The 25,187-nt window shown below is 40.2% G+C and overlaps 1 protein-coding gene across 9 annotated transcripts in view; it reads right to left on the reverse strand.

Annotated features, from left to right (window-relative positions):
* LOC110989494 (protein scribble homolog) overlaps nt 1–25,187 on the reverse strand; it is a 101,139-nt gene that overhangs the window by 56,074 nt on the left and 19,878 nt on the right. For all 9 annotated transcript variants that reach the window (XM_022253916.2, XM_022253912.2, XM_022253915.2 and 6 more), the window contains exons 3-4: nt 20,204–20,282; nt 6,366–6,455 (exon numbers count right to left, since the gene is read on the reverse strand). In XM_022253916.2, the coding sequence (XP_022109608.2) occupies nt 6,366–6,455; nt 20,204–20,282 (169 nt within the window). The remainder of the gene's footprint in view (nt 1–6,365; nt 6,456–20,203; nt 20,283–25,187) is intronic.

Raw genomic sequence — 25,187 nt, forward strand, 5'->3', positions numbered from 1 at the left:
ACTGTACATGTTCAGTATGTGGTGAAAGTCCAGTGTACATGAACTCAAGCCCAGCGGACTACTCAAACAGTGTACCGGCACATGGTGCACTTTGGTTCAAACTTCAAATATCTGCCTCACAACTGCCTGATGAATACTACAACTGCAGTCCGAACCACAGAGCAAGGACTAAGACACATGTGACTGTTTCACACGCTGGGGAACATCCACGTACCTGTACAAGGTACGGTGGAGGTTACACGTACCAGGCACCCGAGCAAAGGCATTCTCCCCACCAAACATGTGGATGCTTGTACTACCTGCAATGCAATGTCTCCTTTCAACAAGCAGCTCAAGAAGAAAATATGCTGGGGAAATACATGCATTTGGTTTAACCGCAGCATCAGGTAACAGCTCCACCTAGTAGCACCTGATGCACTGCAGGTTATCATGTGTCACGCTTCACAGCCCCAGTCCTTGCTTGGTGGAATCAGGTAAGAGGCCCCACAAGACACCCTGCCCTCATTTCTTGACACCAACTGCAGCAGGAATTTGTTATTCGCTGCTGGTGAAAGATTTCATTGCCCTACAAATGAGCACTGACGATTCCTTTCACAACATGGTCGAAGGGAAAATCTCAATTTTTGACTGATCCAAAGTTGGGTATTCCAATGCCTGCCAGAGTAGTTTATTGCTTATTTATAGCTCCAATAATGCTGTACTGTAATTCATGAACAGCTGCAGCAGAAATATCCATACATGCCAGTGCATTTCCTAGAAAGATGGTTCGCCTGGGCAGGATGCCAAAGCCGCACAGACGAATGGATCTTCTGGAGAAGTTTGACTGCTGAAATAGGAGGGTTAAAGAGGAGTGCTTCATCATGCGTTTCTGACAACAAAATGACAGATTTGTGTTTCAAGAAGTGTGATTTACCATGAAGTGTTAAAAAGCTGATGGCAAAGTTCTGGGTGCCACACTGTAAATCATACAGGAATCCTCTGGGCTCCACAGGAGTCTGCCACTGGCAAATCCAGGCACATATTCCTTGTTTTTAATTCTTAATTTTGGAGAGGCATGTCTGGTCAAGTTTCCCGTTTCTTATGTTGTCAAGTGGACTGAGTAAATAGACTGAATTTTCCAGCCAGATGAACAAATACATGAATACATGTACATGTACAGTGTGAACACCTTCATCATACAAGTACTAGTATCTTTAAGTTTCACATCCAATTTGGGTACATCCTTTTTTGTACATGCATGTATGCTGGATCTGCCACTTGATTTTGTAGTGACCAAGCTTTAGCAGTGCTTCACTGCGTAATCTTTGTGGTCCAGCATACGTGTCCATTTAGTTTACATAATGTAAGCACGTGTATGTCAACTGTTCCTGATCACTTGGCTGAAATCAGAATGTAATTCTGGTGTATTCAAGCCCTTTTTGAGGTTTTGTCAACACCTGCAATTTTGAATAATTTTGTAAAAGTCACAAAAGAAAATTTTGAAATCACTTCAGTAAAGCCACGATGCCACTCAGTTTCTAACCAGCCATTGAAAAGGCAGTGAGAAAAGGTAAATTTTGATTTCCACTGAAATGTGGTCAAATAAAACACCCATTTTTTTACCTGGGTAAAGGTTTTCCACAAGGGTGGAAATATCCATTATCACTGGTATTCATTACACTGCAAAGCCATAATTCACCAAAAGATTTCACCCCCGTATGTACAGTATGGGGCAGTTCTGATCACGAATGCATATTGTACATTCTCCAGACACGACACAAGTAATGTACATGTACCGGTCCACGTACATATACATGTACCGGTAATACAAATATGTTTCACACGTTGTCGCTGTTAAGTCAGAATTTCACAAACCTCCATCCCCAGGCCCCACAGCAAACTCCAACCTCCTTGCTTTATGAATAGCTAATGACTGCTTCGGCCCAGTCTAATAATCTGGTGCCGTGCCTACCTCAGTACGTGTACAAGTATGTGTGTACACGTACCAGTACATGTACATGTACGTGGGCGCATACATGTAGGGTGGTGAGGTGAGTGAGTTGAGTTCTGTAGGAAAGAGGGGCTTTATCCCCCTTACAAAATGACTAGTCAAGATATTAAAGAGGATGAATTCTGCTATGAAATGATGTCACTCTGACACATACATGTACATGTAAATGCTCAACATGGGTGGGTAAACAGTGGTTTTTGCATGAACAAACTGTCATGGTGTGTACAATTCAATAGCATCAATAAACATATTGAGGCGATGAATGAACTTTCCAAAGATTGTGCTCATCTGTATACAATGTACATGCACATGTATGAACCAACTAGCAGTAAATCAGACAGCAAATCCCAACCATCCAGAGCTGACCACCTTCCACTAACCCTTTCAACTGGGCCTTTCCCCTACAGTCATGCATTCAAGAGTTTTCACCCCACTCAGTAACAACAGAGGGCGCACTGCAACCAAAGGACATTAAGCTTCTGAAGGATATTTCACTTGCCCAAGCTGCTCAACGCTAGTCACCTGTACACTGATTGTGCATGGAGTCTATGGTTTGCAATTACATTTCACTTGCTCAAGCACGATGCTCAACACTTGTCACCTGTACACTGACTGTGCATGCAGTCTATGGTTTGCAATGACAAAGGCATTACCTGCACCTGTACGCAAATTTTAAATAATGCACATACATGTATCTGTACATTGTACATACATGTACAAACATGTACATACATACATACATACACATGTATAACATACTGGTACGTGTCCCTCTTGTAGCTTCATGTACATGTTATACATGTGCATGTACATGTACATATACCGTGCATGTACATGTACCGATACCGGTATACAAAAATGGCCACATGTTGCACACTATTTATATGAGATGCATGTACATGTAAGTTAAACCTTTTGGGTAGTTCTGTGCCAAACATTCTGACTCACTCTAAGCAAGAAAGGCACCACTGTCTCATAATACATCAAAGTTACATGTAACTTGCATCTGGTGAACTGTGATTCCGTGATCACACAGTGAGTAAGGCACATATGCATGTACAAAGTACCAACGGGGGAGGGTAGGGGAAGGGTAGGGGAAGCGTAGGGGAAGGGTAAGGGGAGGGGTGTGATGTATCACAGGTGGTTTCTACGTAAGTATCAAACATTTTTCGACAACAAATGGAAACAGATCATTATAGGCTGTGAAGAAATATGGTTCATATTGAGTGCATTGGCTCTGAGGTACATGCATGTACTGTATTACACTCATCTGTGGCTATTAAAAGAGTGTACCATGATAGGTACATGTAGGTTGATATACAGGCCTAACAACTAAGCCAAGTCGTTTGTCAACCTTCAGTATTGCCAGCAGTACATGTATATGTACAGGTATCATCTATCCAATAACTGACAACAGGTGAGGAGGGTGACTGGGTGAATGAGTCCAAACCTCTAGCCTTTCAAATACAAATAAAACTGGTAACTTGTTGCACCATTTCTAATCCAGTGTCCACTACATGCAAACACTACATTGATTATAAGCTGTAATCATGCAATATCACATGTACCATAAGTCTCTGCACTGGCCCCCCCATCTCCCAGTGAATTCAGTTGACACGCTTCGTCCGTACATTCACTCTGACATGCCGGTACCTCAGTAACTTCATCTGTCCCAACATTTCAACATCCACCTTCGATCACACACATCTCCATCTTCAATTCGACTAGTGGTCATGCACCAATGGTCAAAGGGCATTCTCAGTGACTGTTGCAAACCCTGTGGAACAGTCTCCCACCCTTTGGTATACATCCGAGACTCACCAACAACAAACAAATTGAAGACTCAGTTAAAGACACATTCATAAATACTGGTACCCCGGTACCTCAAGCAGTCTCTTCATTCAACAACATGCAACTTGATCGTGTATTAACATCCATGTAAATTTGATAATGCCCGCTGAAAAGTGATAGTGCCCGCTGTGTTTATCGCGCGCTGGCACCTGGATACAAGAAAGTTCAATAGATTCTGATTGGTCAAGAGTCTGTGTACACGCGGCTTGCCATGCACGCCATTTGGACAGTTTGCACAAGGAATATTCCAAAAATTGGACGGAGGTGTTCGGGAGAATGAAAATAAAATTCTAGAACAAAAACACTGAAAATCCATTATACAGTAAACTCCGATTAAGTCGACATCACATAACCCATCATATCATCCAAGTCGGCCATTTGACAAAAGTCCCGATCGTCTGTAATGCATTTCCATTGAAAATTTCATTTCTAAGTGGGCATTTATAAGTCGTCATTTTGCATATGTCGCCATGTTTTTCTCGGTCCCTTTTCCACAAAACCACAAAAATCCCTTCATGTAAGTCGGCATTTTAAAAAAGTCGAGCTTCAGTATCGGTTTCCTTCACCGCGGCTGCCAAGAAGTTTCAAGTGACAAGTCCTATGCACACGCCGCCGGCCAGCATGAGCACATCAATACCATGCCAGTAACCCCTCTAGTGTTACACGCATGCGCTCTGTCCATTTTTGGGGTCGCCTTATTGAACGTAGTCTTGTTCCCTGCCCAAACATTCCCGGACGACCCTTGATAATGATTCATCGGGTAGTCAGAATCATCGGATCTGGTATCCAGACTTTATGGAACAAACTTAACCAATGCACATGTGTGGATGAGTGTATGTTTTTTGTACCGTAACTGTATCATGTAGATGTACACATATGTCAGGTTGTGATGTGATAAGCAAGTGGCTTGCCATCCTAGCTTCATCCTTAGGCGCACATGATCAATTAATGAATTTGCAGGATAAAAATCGAGAACAAATTTGCTGGGATCGACCATGGAGGTAGAAATAAACCAGGGTAAATCAAAGCCATTGAATTAGTACACAGGTAATACATGTGTAAGTGTAAGTCGGCAAAACGACAACGTACAACACAAGCCGGCATTCGCGTAAGTCGTCATAATTTCTTGAGTCCCAAGACTGCCAACTTAGCCGGAGTTTACTATATATAAAATTCCTTGGACTCTCTAACAAAAAAGGTATTTACATGTACATGTATGAATGGGAATAAATATGTGCTTAGCCGGCCTGAACGCTATTACTGCCCTCACCTGCAGCTCGGGCATTAGTCGCGTCCATTCTCCTGAGCCAGTCTTAAACACATGTTTAAGACCAGCCAAGCACACATTCATTCCCTTATTCATTCACACTGAAATGCCTGTATTCAGCACTACACAAATGTCATGTATTATTCATTACATGTCCATGTATGTCTGAACCTGAACTTACAGGTGTCAGTACTGCACACGACATGGCTACAAATCTACCGGTACTAATAATATGTACGGTATGAAATTTTATGCTGTGTTTCAAGTAAGAAAAGGAGTGCATTTAGGAAATCTCAAAAGCAGTATCAAACAGAACGGTGTCAAGTACATGTACCAGTGCAAGTACATTTTGCAAGCGCACACTGAAGTACATGTACATTCCGGGATCCTGAAAGCTCCTTGGCTCTAAAAATGTTGGGGTTGAGTTGTGTTCGATCCTCAGCGTATCTGAGGGCATGAATGTTTCACTGGGTTTTGTTGTGTACACTCACGTACATGTACACATGTACCCAGGTGTAGAGATTTGACTGCCTGTGACTCATGCCACCCCATGCATCATTACTTCCCCTTCTTAATCCACCTCAGCCATGGTTACAAGGTTGAAACAAACACCAGACGGGAGTGCCTTTTCTCTGTGTTGTGTCTTTTGCAAACTGTGTGTATTCAGGGCAAGGCAAATCAGCACTGCCTCTTTTGACAGTGACCCGTTCGAAGCGAGCTGTGATTTGAACAAGCTGCAGTACATGGACTGGTATGTGCAGGAAGTCTCAGAGATTATGTCTGTACTGAAGTCATGGAACATACCGCACAAATTTACCGGTATTTTGTTGATGAAGAAGTGCTGAATGGTATTAAAGTAACTCTTGAACTGAACTGTGGCATAGCCAGGCTCTGGGGGGAGGGGATCGGAAGGAGGGGAGGGGTCAAGAGGGAGGGCAAGAGATCCAAAGAGGGCAGTTGTCCCTCCCCTCTCTCCTTCCTTCTTGGCTACAGCACTGAAACTGATTGCAAATTACTGCTAGGTTAAACGTCTTGCCCAAGTTGAGGTTACATTTTGCTTGGTCTCTCTGAGAAGCTTCAGGCATTGAAATGTACCCATCTGAACTTAAATCAAATCCAGACACGATCAGAGGCTGCCTTAGAAACATTTCCTGACAGGCAATATTGAAAACGCACTTGTTGATCTCAGGGGGAGACATGTGAATTGGGTTGTAAGTCAGTCAGCTAATGCAAATGTGTAGCAACCTGCATACTTACTTTCCTATGTCTGTGGGTAGGTTTTCCAGGGTAACATCATTCAGCGTAAGGTGGGCGAGATGATGCAGCTCTGTGAAACCAGAGGGTAGTCTACAGAAATGAAGGGGGGAGGAAAATGAAACCAAAATGAGATTTGATTACTTCCAGAAACGCCTCTTTAAGGTAATTCTGATCCCAATCTTCTTTGGATTCCTCAGATGAACACTTGGAGGAATGTGCCAAGCAACCATGCCAAGATGTAGCCCTCTCCTTCCATAACTAATTCTGGCGCTCTAAACAAGTTTTCCGTTCCTTCACCACTTCCCCGGTTTGCAGCATTGCTTATGTTGCTTGCATCATACGGTGTCCTTATGGTGGGATCCCTGATCACATGGTGTTTTGGGATTTATTTTAGGGGAACCTTAGTTCCCCTGAAGGAATATATCGACATATAAGAAGAACTCTCAATACAGGGCTGGGTAGCTCAGAAGGTACAGCCCTGACACAGTGCTCTGGAGGTGGCTTGTTCGAATCCTCCTCCAGTTAAATTCTTTTTTGATTTGTAAGCACCTACATGTACATGAAGTCTCTGTCCCTGTATGGCTGAACATTTCTTTTAGTTCCCATACATGTACATGAAACTTTATAGGAACGTCATGAGACTTCGTATATAAACATACATGTACCTGTGAATGCCACATGCATGCAAGTCCAGGAGTATGCATTCGGCAAGTTAATGTACTAGTACAGATGTGCACTGTTGGACTTGCCCCTATCAGCAAATTCACATTACAGTTTACATGTGCAACAAAATGATCAATTTATTTATAAAAAAAAAAACCCACACAGAGGTAGGTGGTAGGAACTTTTAGCTTACAAGTAGGCATAAATATCATGAGAAGAATGTCTCCCAAATTTGACAGGCGATGTATCACATACATGTGTGTATACTGTGATAAATCATACATGTAGTGGGTTGATTACAGGTACCGGTACATGCACATGTACATATATCGATACATGATTCGGGCTTTGATTTTGTAACCCATAGCTCAAATGTACACTGTACCGGTACATAGATGAGTGGATGAAAAATATATACATGTATTTTACAGCACACACGTAAAATGTACCGGTACATTTCACCTACATGTAGTGTCATGTGTAGGATTTCTTAACCTTACAAATTGACAGGGAAGCCATACCGGTATATTCATAGGAAGAATTATAAATGTACACATACAATACATGTACAGGGCGATGTGTATACGGCACATGTACATACAGTATACATATATGCAGAGTACAACTACCGGCATCTCTGTGGTCCCACAGACACACATTTCAGGTGCAGTGGCATTCTTCCTCAATCAGCGATGGATTCTGGACGGCCTCAGGGTACTATCCTCCTACATCACCCAGTTAATATATTGGCATGAATTTACACACTCCAGGAATATACATGTACGCACTTTTGGAAGAGGAGATGCTACGTGTTTGTGTACAATGTGCTGACCGAAAGAGATTTTTAACTTGTCTTATGCATTTCAGTTGATTTTGACATGTACGTGTATGTACATGTGTGTGGAACAGTCTTCTGAACATTATTCTAAGAATAAGAAATTCTAAGAAATCATTCTAAGAATAATAAATTATTCTAAGAAACACTAGAGGAATAAATTTTCATTTGCCAATTTGACTAGACAAATATTTACATAACGGTACATTGTACACGTAACATTACTTCATCATGTCCCACGGCTTAATGGTCGTTAGGTAACTCAGAGGAATTGATGATGTGGCTCCAACCAGCTTGATTTTCAGCAAGTCTGACCAGATACAAAGTCTTTGTCTTCCATCCTGTCAATTCTTTGATGCCATTCATCCAGATTCATTCAAGCAATGGACCCATTAATTTCCCAATGATTTTAACGTCACCCAATGCACATATGATGGCCAGAAGTCCCATACATGTACATTGTACATGCACCTGTACAATGTACATGTACATGTACGTCACACTGTACATGTACATGTACAAACTGGTACATGTACAATGTACACGTTGAGTACCGACATATACCGTACATGTACCATGCGCAGAGCCAGCTGAAAATTTAGTATTATAACAAAAGGCAACGACAGACACCTACATGTACACAGTGTGTATATGTAAATATCTCCTCTTGTTTTCACTTAAATCATCTGACCAGAAAATTGTATTTTTCATTGTTTTAAACTGTATTTATTTATTTATAATGGGTGTACGGTACACAAAGCGGTAACATACATGTTGTACAGGTAGAGGCATCAGTGAATGCATGAACTGGTATACATCATGAAAGAGAACTACTGTTTGCATTGCCAAACAAAATTGCAAGGGTAATGGACATGGGTCAATTGTTTCCAATGGCCATATTGGAGCAGGTATATGTACTTAGTACAGTACATATATTTCTGTAGAATTCTTATAAATGTACACTGTACTGTACATCCATGCATTATCTGCACAAACACCTGCGCATGTACGGTACCTGAGCACTGCACAAAGTATCTACATACGGTATGTACATGTACATTGTATGCTAGTTCAGTTATTTTTCTCGTGTTTGCACCAATACTCAGAATGCAGTGACAACGCTCGAATCAGGCGCTCAATTACTCAAGTAAAATTCCAAAAGGTGTCACCTCTGCAGTCACATGTCCATTTGTCAAGCCAGGAAAGTCTAAATTACCAGTAACTCCATCGCAATCTTGTTGTTGATTTTTTGACATTCAAATTAATCAAATGTAATGTACATGTAAGTTCAGCAAATCTCATTAACAAAGCGAAAGTTTCGGCATGAAACTGCCGATACTTGTAAATGTAAACAATACATAAACATACCGGTGCATGTACTCGTAACAAAACGTACATGTACACTGTTTGAAACGCTCTTTAAAATGTCAACCCCTTTTCAAAAAAATGAAAACCTGTACCTGTACCTGTACATGTACATACAGTGTACGAGCATGTACATGTACAGACTACTCATTGTAAATACATGTACATGTATGGTACCCAATGAATTATCTGATCACCTGTGCATTGTAGGCACATGTGGGGAGTTTTCTTCACCAATATTTGTCATGACAGTTTTACATACAAGTTCATGTACTGGTTCTGTACCGGTACTTGCACTGGTATGTTCCATTTTCCCACATGTACAACAAAAATGTACATGTACACATGTAGTTCATACATCACGTACAGTACATACATGCATGTACAGGTAGTTCACACATCATGTACCGGTACATGCACAGTTCACACATCATGTACATGCATGCATAGTTCACACATCATGTACATGCATGCATGTACATGTAGTTCACACATCATGTACATGCATAGTTCATACATCATACATACATGCATGCATAGTTCACACATCATGTACACACATGCATGTAGTTCACACATCATGTACATGCATAGTTCACACGTCATGTACATACATGCATGTAGTTCACACATCATGTACATACATGCATGTAGTTCACACATCATGTACATACATGCATAGTTCACACATCATGTACACGTATGTACTCCACAGTATACACTGTACATGTACATGTATGCAGGCACATTTCCATGGTTACTCCATTCAAATTTCTTTTTTTTCCATCATCCACTGGACGATTTACTGTCACTTCACCCCATTTCCACGTCGCCCCTAACCACTTCGCCCCATCCCCACATCGCCCCATCTCAAGTTAACGTCCCATCACCACTTCGCCCCATTTCCACTTTGCTGTCCGTGCTCGAGTTTGTTACAAGCCTCTTCAAAAAATGGTCGAGAGACGAGTTCCACAAACGACATGTAGTTATTATAGAGAACTCTACAGTATTGAATTAATGTCGACTGCGTTGTCCATTATGGTGAATTAATACATATGGATGGACTAGCATCAAGGTTATTTCTCATCGTCTGCATGTTTATTTTAAAGCAACACACACAATTCTGTTCACATCATTCTGGTTAACTGTCGATGCATCCAGACAGCTGTACCCGGGCGATTGGATAAAGCTCAGCGGGCAGGAAATTTAGTGGAAACATGTTCCCTTCAAGTACGAGCAAAACAACCTCAAACTAAACTGATTAATAGAAGAAAATACACACACAGACAAAATACTAAGAATTAACGTGAAGAAATCTTGCAACATCAATTTTTTTCGATGCGTGACGGATCACGTACATGTACAGTCGCCGCGGCATGAATAGACAACTGCGGTTCAAGTACGAGTACTTGGACGTCCGAGAAAAAGTACGAGTACAAGTACTCTGAAAACGGTACTCGAGTAGTACTCGAGTACGAGTACTGAGTACGAGTACTACAACACTGCTGGTTGCCACACTCCATCACGCATTCTCTTACACAGGTGCGGCGGGAACCAGCGCTTTGTGCACAGGTGTTTACCACTGCAACAACGAAACAAAGAAAACTTTTTTTTTTAACTTGCCAATAAAAATTTTAGGGTCTCACAAAAAAATTTGGGTCCGGTGGTCGGGAAATAGGAAGCATTGTTTTAGCTTTTGCAAGTTGGATTCTCCAATCATTATTTGGGTACTCAAATGTCGATGTTTTTACTTGTTGCATGTAGGCCTATGCCTAAGAACAGAATGAACGATAATCAATGGAGCCAAGTGGAAATGGAACGAAGTGGTTAGGGGCGAAGTGCCATAGGGTTAAGTGGAAATGGGGCAAAGTGACCGACACCCCACTGAACCATACATGTAGCATACCCAGTACAAAGGTTCCAAAGTTACGATTCCAATGATTCAGTCATGTAAGAATAAAATTAATTTAACATAAAAACAGTTCAAATTCACACTGTTACTTTCAATATTATGTGCAAAATAACAGAATAACAACCACCGAATATCAAAACCACAAAGCTACATTTGCACATACTGTGCATGTACATGTACCGGGTACAAGCTGCAAACACTAAGCAGCTCAGTCCCAAGTAGCATTTATTTTAATAACCGGAAGCTTCCTGATGGCAGTGATAGATATGTACATGTACCTCTGCAATTATGACTGTAATCAATATCCTGTTAGCACAGGCCAATTAGTATGATTAGTCACTGGGCTTCACTCAGATTTACATGTAATTCAATGGGGCAAAGCACCTATGCAGTACAAGTGCCATGCGCATGAGCGTGTTTTTTTAAGCAAGTGCATAAATGTATGTACATGTACAAGTAACGACAATCTACAGGACTTCAGATCAAATACAAAATGAACAGGGTGTCACTGAAAAATATCTTCAACGCCTGACAAAGAAAAGCAATTTAGAAACGCACACTGTATAACACTTACACTGATTTTCAGGAAGTGGGGAGGAATACAGTAAAGTACAATCGTCTAAAAATGCTTCAAAATTATCACATCTTAACTTCTTCACAGATGAGCATGTACATGTATGTCACTGAATACTATTAACATATACATGTACAATGTCCATGTATTAACACTCTGCCTACACAGATTCCGCTGCTCACATGATACAGCCGATGCCACTGACCGAACATTAAAATAATACATGTAAGGGACCACTCAAAATTTTCAGTGTTTCTACATTTTTGACGTTTCCCGTTTTATTAATTTTTTTTCACCCACCCACCCACTCCCATTGTTTCAAGTTAAACAAATTGACTTGCAATTGAATAAACTATACATGTACTGTACAATACTTGTGCATGCACATGAGTACGTACCCGTATAGTGTACATGCACATGTAGGTCCAGGTTTCCAAGTGTTACCACGTACACTAGTTCACTATGCTTTTTAATCTGTTTTCCCTCAAGATTGGACCCCTTTTCCTCTTTAAAAACCATTATGAACAACCTTAAATTGATAAGTGCCTCTTATAAAAAAACTACTGTACCAATGCTACCTGAACATGTACATGTAGTCCTTACCATCATACCTTACATGTATACATGTACATGTACCTTGTGCTGTACGCCACATGTACATGTACCTTGTGCTGTACGCTACATATACATGTACCGTTACATGACCATACATGATACAAATACACATGTCATCATACATGTAGTTTGCTACACTTTGATATTATGCACACTGTATACACATACAGTACATGTACAGTACGGTACATGTACATTACCAGTACCTGTATGATGCCTGACAGGCAAAGTGCTGCACTGGTTCCATTAGACATACCAGCTGGTACATGTACACTGTACATGTACATGTACAATATATACAGTATGTGCTGCATGCAGGGACCAATGATCATGCCTTCAATTGATACTACTGTACATGTATGTGATTACAGTTATAAGGACTGTAGCGAAAGGCATGCATGTACATGTACATGTGAGTAGAATCACAGTCTTCATACATGTACATATACGGTACTTTTCACTAGTACCGGTAATTAGATTGTTCTTGCTTCAACATAGGCCCCCTAAGGACGGGAAGAAAACAGAAACGGATTACGGTAAATATTATTGTTAATAATGTAAATATTTGAACTACTCCACTGAGGTGTTTCCTTCAGAAGAGTAAAATGCAGTAAATTTTCATTAGAATAAAATGCAAAGGTTCCATTACTGATGTACAAGTACTGTACATAGACATGTTTATACATGTACAAACATGTTCATGTATGAAAAAGAAACTTCCGCTACCTTTTGTTTTACTGGTAGCATAGAACACACACACAGTGTGCTTTGGTATACATGTACATGTACATGTACATGTACATACACACACGTGTGTACAGGCACATGTACATGTCTTGAACACGAAAGCAACTGAAAACTATCAGACAGACCAAGTGGTATGGCCTTCTACGGTAGTAAAAGTACACATGTATTTCACTTTCAATTTTCATCTAACTGACCATAGAGGAAGGACACAGAAGGAGTTGCCAACTGTTCAATGATGGTCATTGCCGGAGTCAGACCAGTACTACAAAACATTCCAAAAATGCCTGATTACTGCCTGCATCTTAGCTGGACAAACGGGGCCAGTAATATCCCAGCAATACTTGCAGTTTTTTGCTTGCAATTAAATACAAATTATCGCTGTGACCAGGAAACAGAGAGAGAAAAATCCCTGATATTAGACCTACATGTACTTTTGCCATCGTAAATGAACTTTTAAAATTTTGATACACTGTTCCATTATCCAAGCAAAGTTTGTAGTTTTATTCTCCTCCGTCCAATACATCAGTGTTCAGAGAGTTGGTGAGAATTTGGCTAAGACTGGCCAACAAAATGTTCACTACTACTGGAAAGCTTAGTTCATTAGGAACAAAATGCGCTATTTCATCACAGGGAGTGATCGTGAAATCTCATAAATTATGCTTTTGTACAAATGCCATAATAAAAATAATTCAAACAAAACACAAAACCTTGTAAACAACCGGGCAACTTATTCCCAAAATAACTCCAGAAGAAAGAGCTCATTATGGGCAATAACTGCACATTTAGATATAGGGCACACAACATACATGTAATTCAAGCAACTGTGCAAGAGTTAAATTTGATGTTGTCATGAGATCATACCAAGCACCAACAAAAGCATGAAAATTCAAATTCCTATACCTCAGTACATGAGGTTTTAAGGATGCCGATTACCATCAACAAATTGTGGCGGCGATCATAGGGTACAAAGGGATTTTGTGGCTGCGACACAGATGGTGCGTAGCAAGCTTTCGCTGCACTCTCGCTATACCAGGCATGCCAGAGAGTGGTAATTGGCCAGATGTTACAGCCCGGGCAGTTCAAACTCCTTCAGTGTCCTTCCTCTAAGGACTGACAAACAGGTCTCGTTGATTTTGTTTCAAGGAAAATGGTTGGATACCTAGTGAGCCTTCCAAATAATCTTTCCGACAGAAAGGGGCCTTCATTACATGTACATCACACAGGAGAATGTGCAAGCCTATAAAACAGTTTCCCACTGCAGTCACACAGAGGACTTGTAATGTAAATTACAATGTGCACTAAGTGCCAATGTACATGTATATGTACATGTACGTTCAACTTCAGACATGGCACAATTTAGGCTGAATTTAGATAAGTGCTTTAATCCAACGCTCCCGTCCAGACCAGAAAGTTATGCCGGCACTGCCCCACGCACAAGATGAAAAAGTAGCTCAAGTTACCCCAGTAATCCCACGATGATTATGTCAACCGCACCTCGCGAATCTTGCTGAAGCATGGCCATGGCACGTCATTAGCCAAACCCCCTAGGGTGTACATGTATGTAAAAACCATACTGAATTGGAAGATTGTGCACTGTTAGGATTGAGACCTACAGAAATACCACAGATGCGGGGATACCGGTACATACCTGAATATCTGAATGCAGCTCCGAAAAACTGGGTAGTGTACATTACTGATTTGTGTATTTCAAAAACCTACATGTGCATGTACTTGCAAATGTATGTGTGTTGGAACATTGCTTACAAGTTACAGTGTGTGGGATTACATGTAAGAAACCACACAAAGCTGCGCTTTCACCACCCCGTTTTCCGAGCCGGCATACCTATCCTGAATTCTTTCTAGTGGTCCCTCCTGATTGCGTGAGTACCGGTACATGCTTCGCTGATGCGTGGGATACTGGTGCATGTACGTTATCAAAATTGCAATGTCCATGGCTGTAATTATGCCACAAAATTGTAACCAGATGTGGCTAAGAATAACAAGAGTTTTTATTGTGCAATCCGTGCTGGGCCATGTTCAATATTGGTCTGGTTTCCCATCTCAACAGACCAGGAAGCACTGAAAAGGTTCAATTTTGAATGCTAGCACGACAGTTTGTATTCCTAGTGAATGTTCATGGTAGCCATTTATATATAAAACAAAGAAGTAATGAAAGCAATCTTAAGGGCTACGCTTATTTGTCTTGCAATGCTGGATTCCACAGTTTACTCTTGGAAAGCTATACACAGGATACATGTACATAGGGGTCAAAGAGACTACATGTAAGTACCAATAGTGTGAAAACTTTTCACAAGTGGGAAAACTATTCACACATTTTTCACAAATGGGAAAATGTTAACACCCAATTGAGAAGTGTAGTCACAAATGCGTTACATGCATCCCCTCCTGAAAATGCATACGTCATGTTGACCGGTCGCCATGCAAGCATGCCTGGCAACCGCCATTCAGAAAATCACGGTACACCTCGTCACTCAGCAGTCAAATGCCCACATCCATCATCTAAACTTCAATATTTCTGAGGGGTTTCGACCCATTCTTTTAAAAAATAATACCTAGGTTCTTGTAGATGAACCAGAAAGCCTCTAAAACTCCACTTGAAAACTGCCCTTTTTAGCAGAACAAAACTTCCAGAAAACTTCACATCTTTTCACAGAACTTTCAATCAGGGGTTCGGGCAACTCAAAACCCAGTCAAAAAAAAGTATAGTTCAGACACTGCGATGCACATGTAGAAAGAGGAGATTTCCACGATGCACACGTGTATGGGCCGGCCAAAGATGAAAAAATCCTCCCCAAGTAGAATTTTTTCAAGGAATTTTTGGTAACATCAGGCATCCATATTAAATAAATTGTGACCTCCAAAGGCATAATGAGGAATGTTCCCTAAAATCTTATTTTGAGTCATCAGTGCCTGAAGTTGGATATACATGAAAAATCATGCAAAAATCAATTTTCAGTTTTTTAGATTTTTAGATACATGTAGGTTATGTGTCAAAAATTCCTCTAGCTATGCCATTTTCACAAGAAAATCAAGCAAAGGTGATAAAAAGGAGGATTTCTGGAGTGAGTGTGTATCAATATTTTCTAAAATTTATAGCGTTTACCTTTTACATGACAAAATTTTGTCCATATTCTGAGCGTGTTTTCGAACAGTTCAACTGTTGTGTCTGAGTAAAGTTTGGTACTGTTGGAAAGGGCTTTCCCTAGAGAGCCTACCGGTATTTACATGTATAGTGGTGATATCATTGACTGGATGACCTTTAGCCTGTTCCAGGCCTCAAAAGGAAATAAACAACTCTCCTCTGTTATGTTGAGAAGCTGCGTCTCATTCACGAGCTATGCCTACGTAAGCAAAAAGACGCTACATGATTGGATCTCCACACAACTACAGTTACTTGGAAAAGCGATGAAAACTGCATAGGCAAAGTCAAGCAGTTTGATTGGTCACCTGGTATTCAAATGTTTGGCGGGATTAGCATTGTTTACATGGATGCATGTCAAGTGCTTCAATCATCCAATCAGCATACATTACACGCGAACAAAAAAAGATTCTTTTCCTGTAGCACGACTATACGTACGTAGACATACGCACGCGAAAACGATGCTGTGTACATATACATGTACATGGCACGCTACACAATCATTGACATGGTGTACATGTACATGGATGTATTACCATCACTAAGCTGAATACCTGCGATTTTTGACTGCCCAAGAGGGACAACCCTACCTGACTTTTATGCCAAGTTCAGCTGGAATTATGTATCTTATCTAATCACTGTATTGCACCCTTGTCATCTGCTCCAGACAATGCTTGTCGGCTTGTGAGACAAGAGCAGCATGTACATTGAAAAGATTGAAAGAATTGAAGGCAAGATCCAATGCTTTGGTCGGGTGACAGCTTTCTGGTGTGTTCCTACCTCAGTGCACATATATGTACATGTACTAACGCTATTCATGAACATCTAATAAAAGAAATGCGGTACACTTACAATGAGCGTCCACTGTTAATGCACCACACTTCTTTTGTTAAATGTTCATAGTGTAACTTGTGCCTTGTCTAAAAGTACCCACAGTAACAAATGACAAAGTTGAAATGCCCTATATCTATATGGCAGGTTCCTCGAAATATGGTCCATTAGATAATGTTCAACTTGCGGGGGTTCATTTTTCCTGAAGTGAACAGCAGTGAATTAATTCCCAATGTCTGATGTAATGAGGGAAGTCATGGCTGATGTCTGGAACACTGATGACTTTGCCCATCTTTCAACTTGAATTTTTGACAGACGGGAACAACCTGTTGAAATCCTGGCAAAATAAATGTCAGGAAATAATAATTCCCATGGTTATTTTGCACAGATTTGTATGTGGTGACTGGTGACAATATTTACACATATTAAAACCATAATCCCGAAATGAATAAATATCTCTCGCAAATAATCGGGTCCAAAAGTCGAAAGTCACAAACTTCATTTGATTCTGTAAAAAAATCGACAGCAGAAAAAACAGCGAGTAAAATCAAAAACAATGTACATGTACATGTACAACACAAGTTTTTAAAAGAGTGCAAACAAGCACCCCAACCCATCATTCTTTTATGACTGGAATGATTACATTTTCTTCAAGTAAGTTTCTGGGATTTTTCTCTTCATACCATGGTTTCTCAAATGAAAATCTGTCAAACTGAATGATGTTCACAAACAAATGACGAGCGTGACGTAACATACCGGTACTGTTTGATTCATGATAAAAAATCCAATGCTCAGAGTTCTTAATTTTGATTTACATGTACATGTATACATGAGCGGGGATATCTCTAAAACAAGCAGCAAAATGAACATCAAGCATGGAATTCTTGAGCACTACATGTGACAGTATTTTCCACACTGTCGAACGTCATGCATTTTCCATCAAAAGTCTCGAACGTCATCAAAATTCCTTCAAATGTGACGTTTGCAACGAACATATTGTACATGTACAGGGTGCTCTTATACATTTTTCATGCAGCCAAACTTTTTCAGTGGTTGAAGAGTTTGAGACCTGGCAGATATCATATGCTGGTACATGTACATGTACAGTGAGCGTGATTATACACAGTAAGAGAACAAGGATTTTGTGGTCTTTTTTTCATGGCTCGTGTTTCATTAAAGTACACTTCTGAAGGGCTTTAAAATACGGTACATAACTTGAAAATATACTGAATTCTCCTTGTTGTTGAGAGAAGTTTTGAAATCAAGTTTCCTGGTGCAAATACTTTGACGTGAATCTTTAAATGAGTTTAACTCCATTTGATTTGCACGGGTAGCCAACCAATGTCCACCAAATGTACACAGTATGCCTTATTATCCCCAAATAACCATTTTTATAAATCTGAAGGTGCTAATTTTTGTTTTAAATGACCAAAGTCAGTCTTTTTTAAAAGGTTTGAAAATGACATCCGGAATTGCATTTTGGTTCATTTTATGAAGAAGACGCCATATACATATACATGTACCTGCGTGTGTACATGGTATGTACCGTACATGTATGTGTATGTATGTTCATGAATACCTGCACAAAATATACTGTACCGGTACTGTATGCTTCAGTGGTTCCCATTGATTTTTGTACCACTACATGTAAAAATACACATGAATTGCCTGGAAAGGTCCATCAAGATTAACGGTATGGAAAACTGACTCGGCCGTTGGACATGGCTTGTCGTACTGGTTACATACATGTACCGGTACATGTACCACTAACTCCAAGGAGAAATGTAAAATGTTATTTATGAGGAAAAACTAATCCCTACGGTAAGTTCACTGCATCATGCAGACAACAATAATCATTGCGTTTGCACAAATCTCTGTCCTTGAAAGTAAAGCGTGTGTTGCTCACACACCATGAATACAGCGTACATTTGCCAGTATCAATCAGCACTAATGAGTCTATTCAGTATTCCATCAGCATGTGACCAAGATGTACCAGTACATAAACCATGTCCCATTTCATTCTAAAATAGCTCTAGGCCTTACATGTGCAAGGTCAGCCCTATCAATGCTGCCATAAGTCCACTAGCACATGAGCTTTATTCTTGGGCTCAGTGGCCTTGCTTTTTGATATACCCAAAAGGCTTGTTCATATTTTAGCAACACCCGGACAAAGTAGAGTTTCTCCCACTTGGGAAATCCAGGAGTTCAAATGCGTTCAGGAGTGGATGCCCTGGACACTTCACTTACAACAGAACACCTGCAAGGACTCCTTTAGGTATTGAATGTCATTGTACCCCGTACATGTAACTTCAACAGTGACAGATGGTACATGTAGAATATATGACAGTGCCTCATCCATTACTAGTAAGCAGGCCATATGTCCCACGCTTGGTTTTGTAGAGCGCTGCACCCAAAGTTCACCTGAAGACCTTACTTTTGACTAGCCAATTGAAGGGGGTGAGCTTGGCTGATAGAATGGCACTCCGGACTAGCAAGCCAATAAGCCTTTTACGAATTAAATTTGAGTAAAATCTAGTACACTGAGTTATCTGATTGCACATAAACAAACAAAACAATTTGAATTTTCCAGACTAAAGATATTGTTGCTATACCACGTAATTCAGGGCAAGCTTTTACATAGCGACCACCGTCTCTGGAATGGACTGGTTCCTTTGTGCCCTTCTTTTTCATTGAAAACAGTGTATTAGTGCACGGCGTCTCTTGTGTATATGTACTTGTATGTAACTATGGTAAGCAAAACCTTGCCCAAATAACAAGGTTCATATACATGTATAGCAACTGTGTCATTAGTATGATGAATTCAAATTGTTATGTTCGGGTAAATTTCAAGAACTCAGCGTACCAGATTCCATTCAAATTTAAGTTGCAAACGGCTTATACAGTAACTATAGCTTCAAATTTCATGATAAAGATTTCCATCATCTTTAAAGTAAAATTTGAAAACCAAGCACAAATGGGTCATTTACCTACACATATTTTTGCAACCTCACCAAAATTAATCTGTGTTCCAGGGGCAAAACCCAATTTGTGTAACTTTACATGTACGTGTAACCACATCTACATACTTAGCTTACCACTGACAATTATGCTAATATATCTTATTTGCATACTATACCTGGAAAGTGGGTTGCCACTGAAGTCAATGACAGTCAGAGCCTTGCAGTACTTAATATTGTCTGGAATTTCTATGATATCTGCATGAATAATAAAACATAAATGTTCATTATATTCAAGGTAAACAGAGAATGAATTTAGGCTCATTAAATGTTTATTTTTTCATGATACGATCTTTTCACAAGCAATTTATTTATATGCAGTCAGTGTCATATCAGGATAATAACTGTCACTGCGCAAATGATAAATTTAATAAGACCTGGTTTTTAAATGGATTACTTGTACCCTGCACATGTAGATGTTATCAAAAACAACACATCTGACTTGGGCTGACAAATTGCAAGAGACTGGGTTGATTATCCTCAATACACTTGCCCCAGGGCCACGAAATACTGATACACTCGCTAAGAAAAAAGTCTGGCTGGGACTGATGGAAAAAAAGACAGGGGTTGAGATGGCATGTCTACACGATCCTGCAGCAAGGTACAGCTGATGTAATGCATGTCCTGGCAAAGGCTCTCCCTGAAGGCTCCAACGGTCCTGGGGTTCATATTGGATAATAATGTTTCACATTGAATTTCTCGGGAAACTCGGTGACAAAATGTAATTTTGCAAAGGTCAGGAGCGTGTTGTATTTCTCAGGATACGGTTAGGGAAAACGTTGGAGGGAACGGCACTAGTGTTTCTCAATGACATGCAAAAGGTTGGAGCCTTAATATCGCAAGTGCACGGTTACACTTAGGAATGCACGAAGCACTACATGTACATGACTGAACAAACAATCCTGCCTTTTTTGACATTTAAACGTATACCTCCCATGAAAATCTGTGGAAAAAGAACAACTTCCACTTTGAAATACATGTACAGTACATGTACATGTACTGTACGAGCTGACCATGTGTGGCCTGATGTGAGTTTTTAAAACTTGTTGGCAAAGAAGATATTTGCATGCAGTCTTGAAAATATACGTTATGGAAAACTATATGTACCTGTTTACTGAGTAAGCATGGCTGGAAACTGTTTTTGTAGGACATGACCCCTACTGGGAAACTTTTGACCCAGATCTATGACTGCCCTCAGTGGGGCTTGGTTTGAAGATGTATGCGATCATATCATACTGTGTATGGCTCAAATAGGCAAAAGACATTTCAATAAAATGACACCTGGTGATCGCACTGTGTACACAAAGATAACCTTTGATCAAACTCTTTGAACTCCATACCCTGCAGCACGCCCTTTAATAGTGAAGCTCACTCCAGGGATGTGATTGAGTAAGTTTTCCCTGAACTGGAAAGCATGAGTAAGCATGGCTGAAAACTAGTTTTGTTTTGCCCACGATAAGAGTGAATTTAATCATTTTGAACGCACCCTATAAAGAAAGAGTCATCCATTTCAAGTCAAATCCCCTATTTATTCTTTATGAAAGTTGACACGAATCATGTTATCTTAATCAAGCAAAGCACCAGTACCGCAGCTGAGACAACTGACCCTCTGTTAGTCTCTACACCCATACTGCTGCCAAATGCCTTAAACTTTCTACACACATGTATTGGCACATTAGCCTACATGTATACATGCACGGTACTTGCCCATGTACCCACCCACACACATTTGTTTCCAATTCCTGTTTCCTATGAGATACAACTGATGTCGCCCACAACCCCCTTCATTAAAAAAAGTTTGTCCACAAAAATTGTTGGCAAATACCGTACGTTACATGTACATGCATGTACATGTACACTGACTACTGTAAGGTACCATACTAAACAACAGGCATGTCATTTTTTTTGGTAAGGATAGACACAATAGCGGTGAGCAGAAAGAAGGAGAACGGAAGCAACACGATGACGTACATTATAACCACCATAACAGTACATGTACCGGTACACACAACATGCATGGCTAACCAACAGCAAACCTCAGTGGAAGGTTGATTGATGAATCACATCACCACAAACATATCCATGAATTGGTCAGGCACGTGTATCAAATTAAACTCTAATGACACAAATGTACAGTTATTTGCATCCATTACAAACACCAAGTTCACTGTCGACAGAGGAAAAAAACAAGTGTTCTCAGTTATTTGGGACTTTGTCGCAAATTTCAGTTCCATCTGGACACATGCATACACCTGTCGGGTGACGAGACATTTTGAAAACATGCCACTCAATATTATTACTGGACACACTTGGCTTCTCTACGTGTTTACTAAGGATTCTGGCGACTTAGTAGTACAAGGAATTTTAAATTCTTTACAGGTCTATGCTTCTGCCAAAGTAGAGAAATGTGATCTTCTGAAAATGTGTGTAAAGATTAGACGGAGGGGTGATATGCATAACACGCATTTCAAATGAGCAAAAAGCACAATGAATTCGGCTATATGCTGTACCGTATAAAGGTACATGTACTGTACATGTAATTACATGTACTGTACATGTAATTACATGTACTGTACATGTAATTACATGTATTTCATGGCCCAAAAATATTATTTCAATGCCGCCCTGTATGTGTTTTGTTCCTTAGCTACGGTACATGTACTTCCTGCATGCTCTTGAGTACTATTACCAACAGGTTAACTTCTCAGATTCTTTTGTGAGGCAACAAGATCCCACCCTGACTAATAATAGTCCTCGTCGTAAGCACTATGAGCGGGCATTTCCTGTAGGGACTGGTAGCTATGGGGGCCGCCTATGATGTCATCGACCACAGCTCATTGGAAATATCCGTCGGTGGGACTGCTGCTGGGATCACACCAGCAACTCAACACGCAAAGTGGTTCGGCTGCTTGCACCACGCAAGTCACCAACAAAACATAGAAATGGGTACACAAAAGTCCTGCTACATGTACTTTATACAATGATGCAAGGCATATGAGAGACTAAAGGAAATAGGCATACATGTATACAGTATACATGTGCATAGATCATTTACACCAATACTTCCAGACAGCGTATATTTTTACATATCACAGACAACCAGTAATGATGACTTGCCAAACTTTGTACCGGTAACTCAGTAAAAACCAAAAACAAACCTTACCAATACAGTGCTACAACTAAAAATTACACAGCTAAAACTACATGTACATGTACATGTACACGCTCATTTAAACTCCTTTAGAAAAACAATCAAATGTCAGATTTGGGAGTATGGCATATGACTCACTGTCAGGGACTAAATCCCTCTGTATAAAGCTTGTACGTACAATGTAATTACACTGAAAATTTAATGTGATTTCAGGCTTGTCTCAGTGGAAAGTGCAAATTGAGGAATGTATAATTACATCACGTGAAGGGATACTCTCCTGAGGGATGGGTGGGAGAAACAGGAGACAAATGTATTGAGTATTTATGTACATGTAGGTACGGTAGGCACGGTACATGTACGTACATGTACATCATGTACTGGTACTAAAAATGTAGGTGATGTACATGTATGTACATGTACATGTATGTGTCTGAATAAGGATTTTTAGCCAACACTTCCAATTCCCACACCAAATAATCAAGTCCAAATAAAACACATACCGGTGCCTGTATTGTGCACTCTAAATGTACAAGTGGAACACCAATATTCATGCACTTGGTTCAGTGTTTTTCCTTTTTTGTTTCACCTCAAATGGGTAAATGTACGACAGTTCTTGCTGGAAGTTGAATCTCGAAGTGAAACAGAATTATACACGTTATTGCAAAATATCACACATGATACAGTACAGTTGCCTCGCAAAATTGCCTCCCTCGTCAGCCTTTTGCATATTGTTGAAATCCCTACATGTGCTTAGTACAGGTAGGGTTTCCAACCCCAATTACAGCTTTTCCAGAAGTAATTTTTGCATCACAGAGCTGTTCATTTTATATTGGATATTTTAGATTTTCACTGGCAAATATCTATGAACACTTTATACTCAGTGCTTACGACGAGTAAAAAAATAACTCCCTGCTCACAAATGCAGATGTCTTACCACTCAACCGCCGAGCTTGTCATGGTTGGTCACCAGTCTGCTGGCCAGTAAAAAACCCAATAATCAGATTCTACATCATCCCAATGGAAGTAGTATAGCATGGAAAGTGCACAGTGGGGAAATGTCAGGCTTTGCCGCAGTGATAAAAATCTGTACAAAAATATCATGCTGGGCCTCTGAACTTACATGTACATGTACACATACTGAGTATATTTGTACTTGTCAGTATACACAAAGATCAAGATTGTTTCTGAAGGTGTAAACACATGTAAAGGAGCCTGAAGGTGACCTGATGGCACAGTAATCTATATTTATAAATAAGCACTGATAGCAGCACTTTAAACTGGCTGTTACAGATACATGTATAATAGCAATGGAAATTTAGGTTCTCTTAGGCTATTATTCTAACACTACGCAAGGCCTACATCTAGATCAGTGACATGACTTATGAGGGAGCACAGGCAAAAGTCTCCAAGCCTGTCAAGATTTCACTGATCACCACGCAACTGTGCCATACATGTACATGTACACAGGTACACTTCTTCCAGTGATGACTGCTCTCCAGAATCTAGCCTAGCTCACAAGTTACAGCACAGACACTACAAGTGCAGTGTACCACCGATCTCTTGGTGCATGATGACAAATTGACCCCAAATAAGGTCATCAAAGCAAACAACTGCTGTGAGCTCTGGCACCTCTCTGACCGCTTTCTGCTATGCACACACATGGTTGCAGAAATGAGACCTTAAAGAAAGGAAACTGACTCCTGGAAACCATCTTGTCCCCCCTTCAAGTGCCTGTTTGACTTTCCTGTGTGTTGAGCAAAGACACTGTCCTAGAAAGCAAAGCTTCTCATAAATTATACCCTGTTCACCATTTACAATCCAATACTACAGTGCCTACAGTACAAGAGGAAATTTTAAGGTAAAGAGTGGTCCATTTGCAGTTGGACAATTCAAGAAATTAGGGATCCAAAAATGTGATATTTTTGTCTCCCTGTTACATCTGACCTGGCTCA

This window comes from Acanthaster planci, linkage group LG02 (genome assembly GCF_054643075.1).
Source record: "Acanthaster planci isolate LZ-2023a linkage group LG02, COTS_SCS, whole genome shotgun sequence".
Classification (NCBI taxonomy): Eukaryota; Metazoa; Echinodermata; class Asteroidea; order Valvatida; family Acanthasteridae; genus Acanthaster; species Acanthaster planci.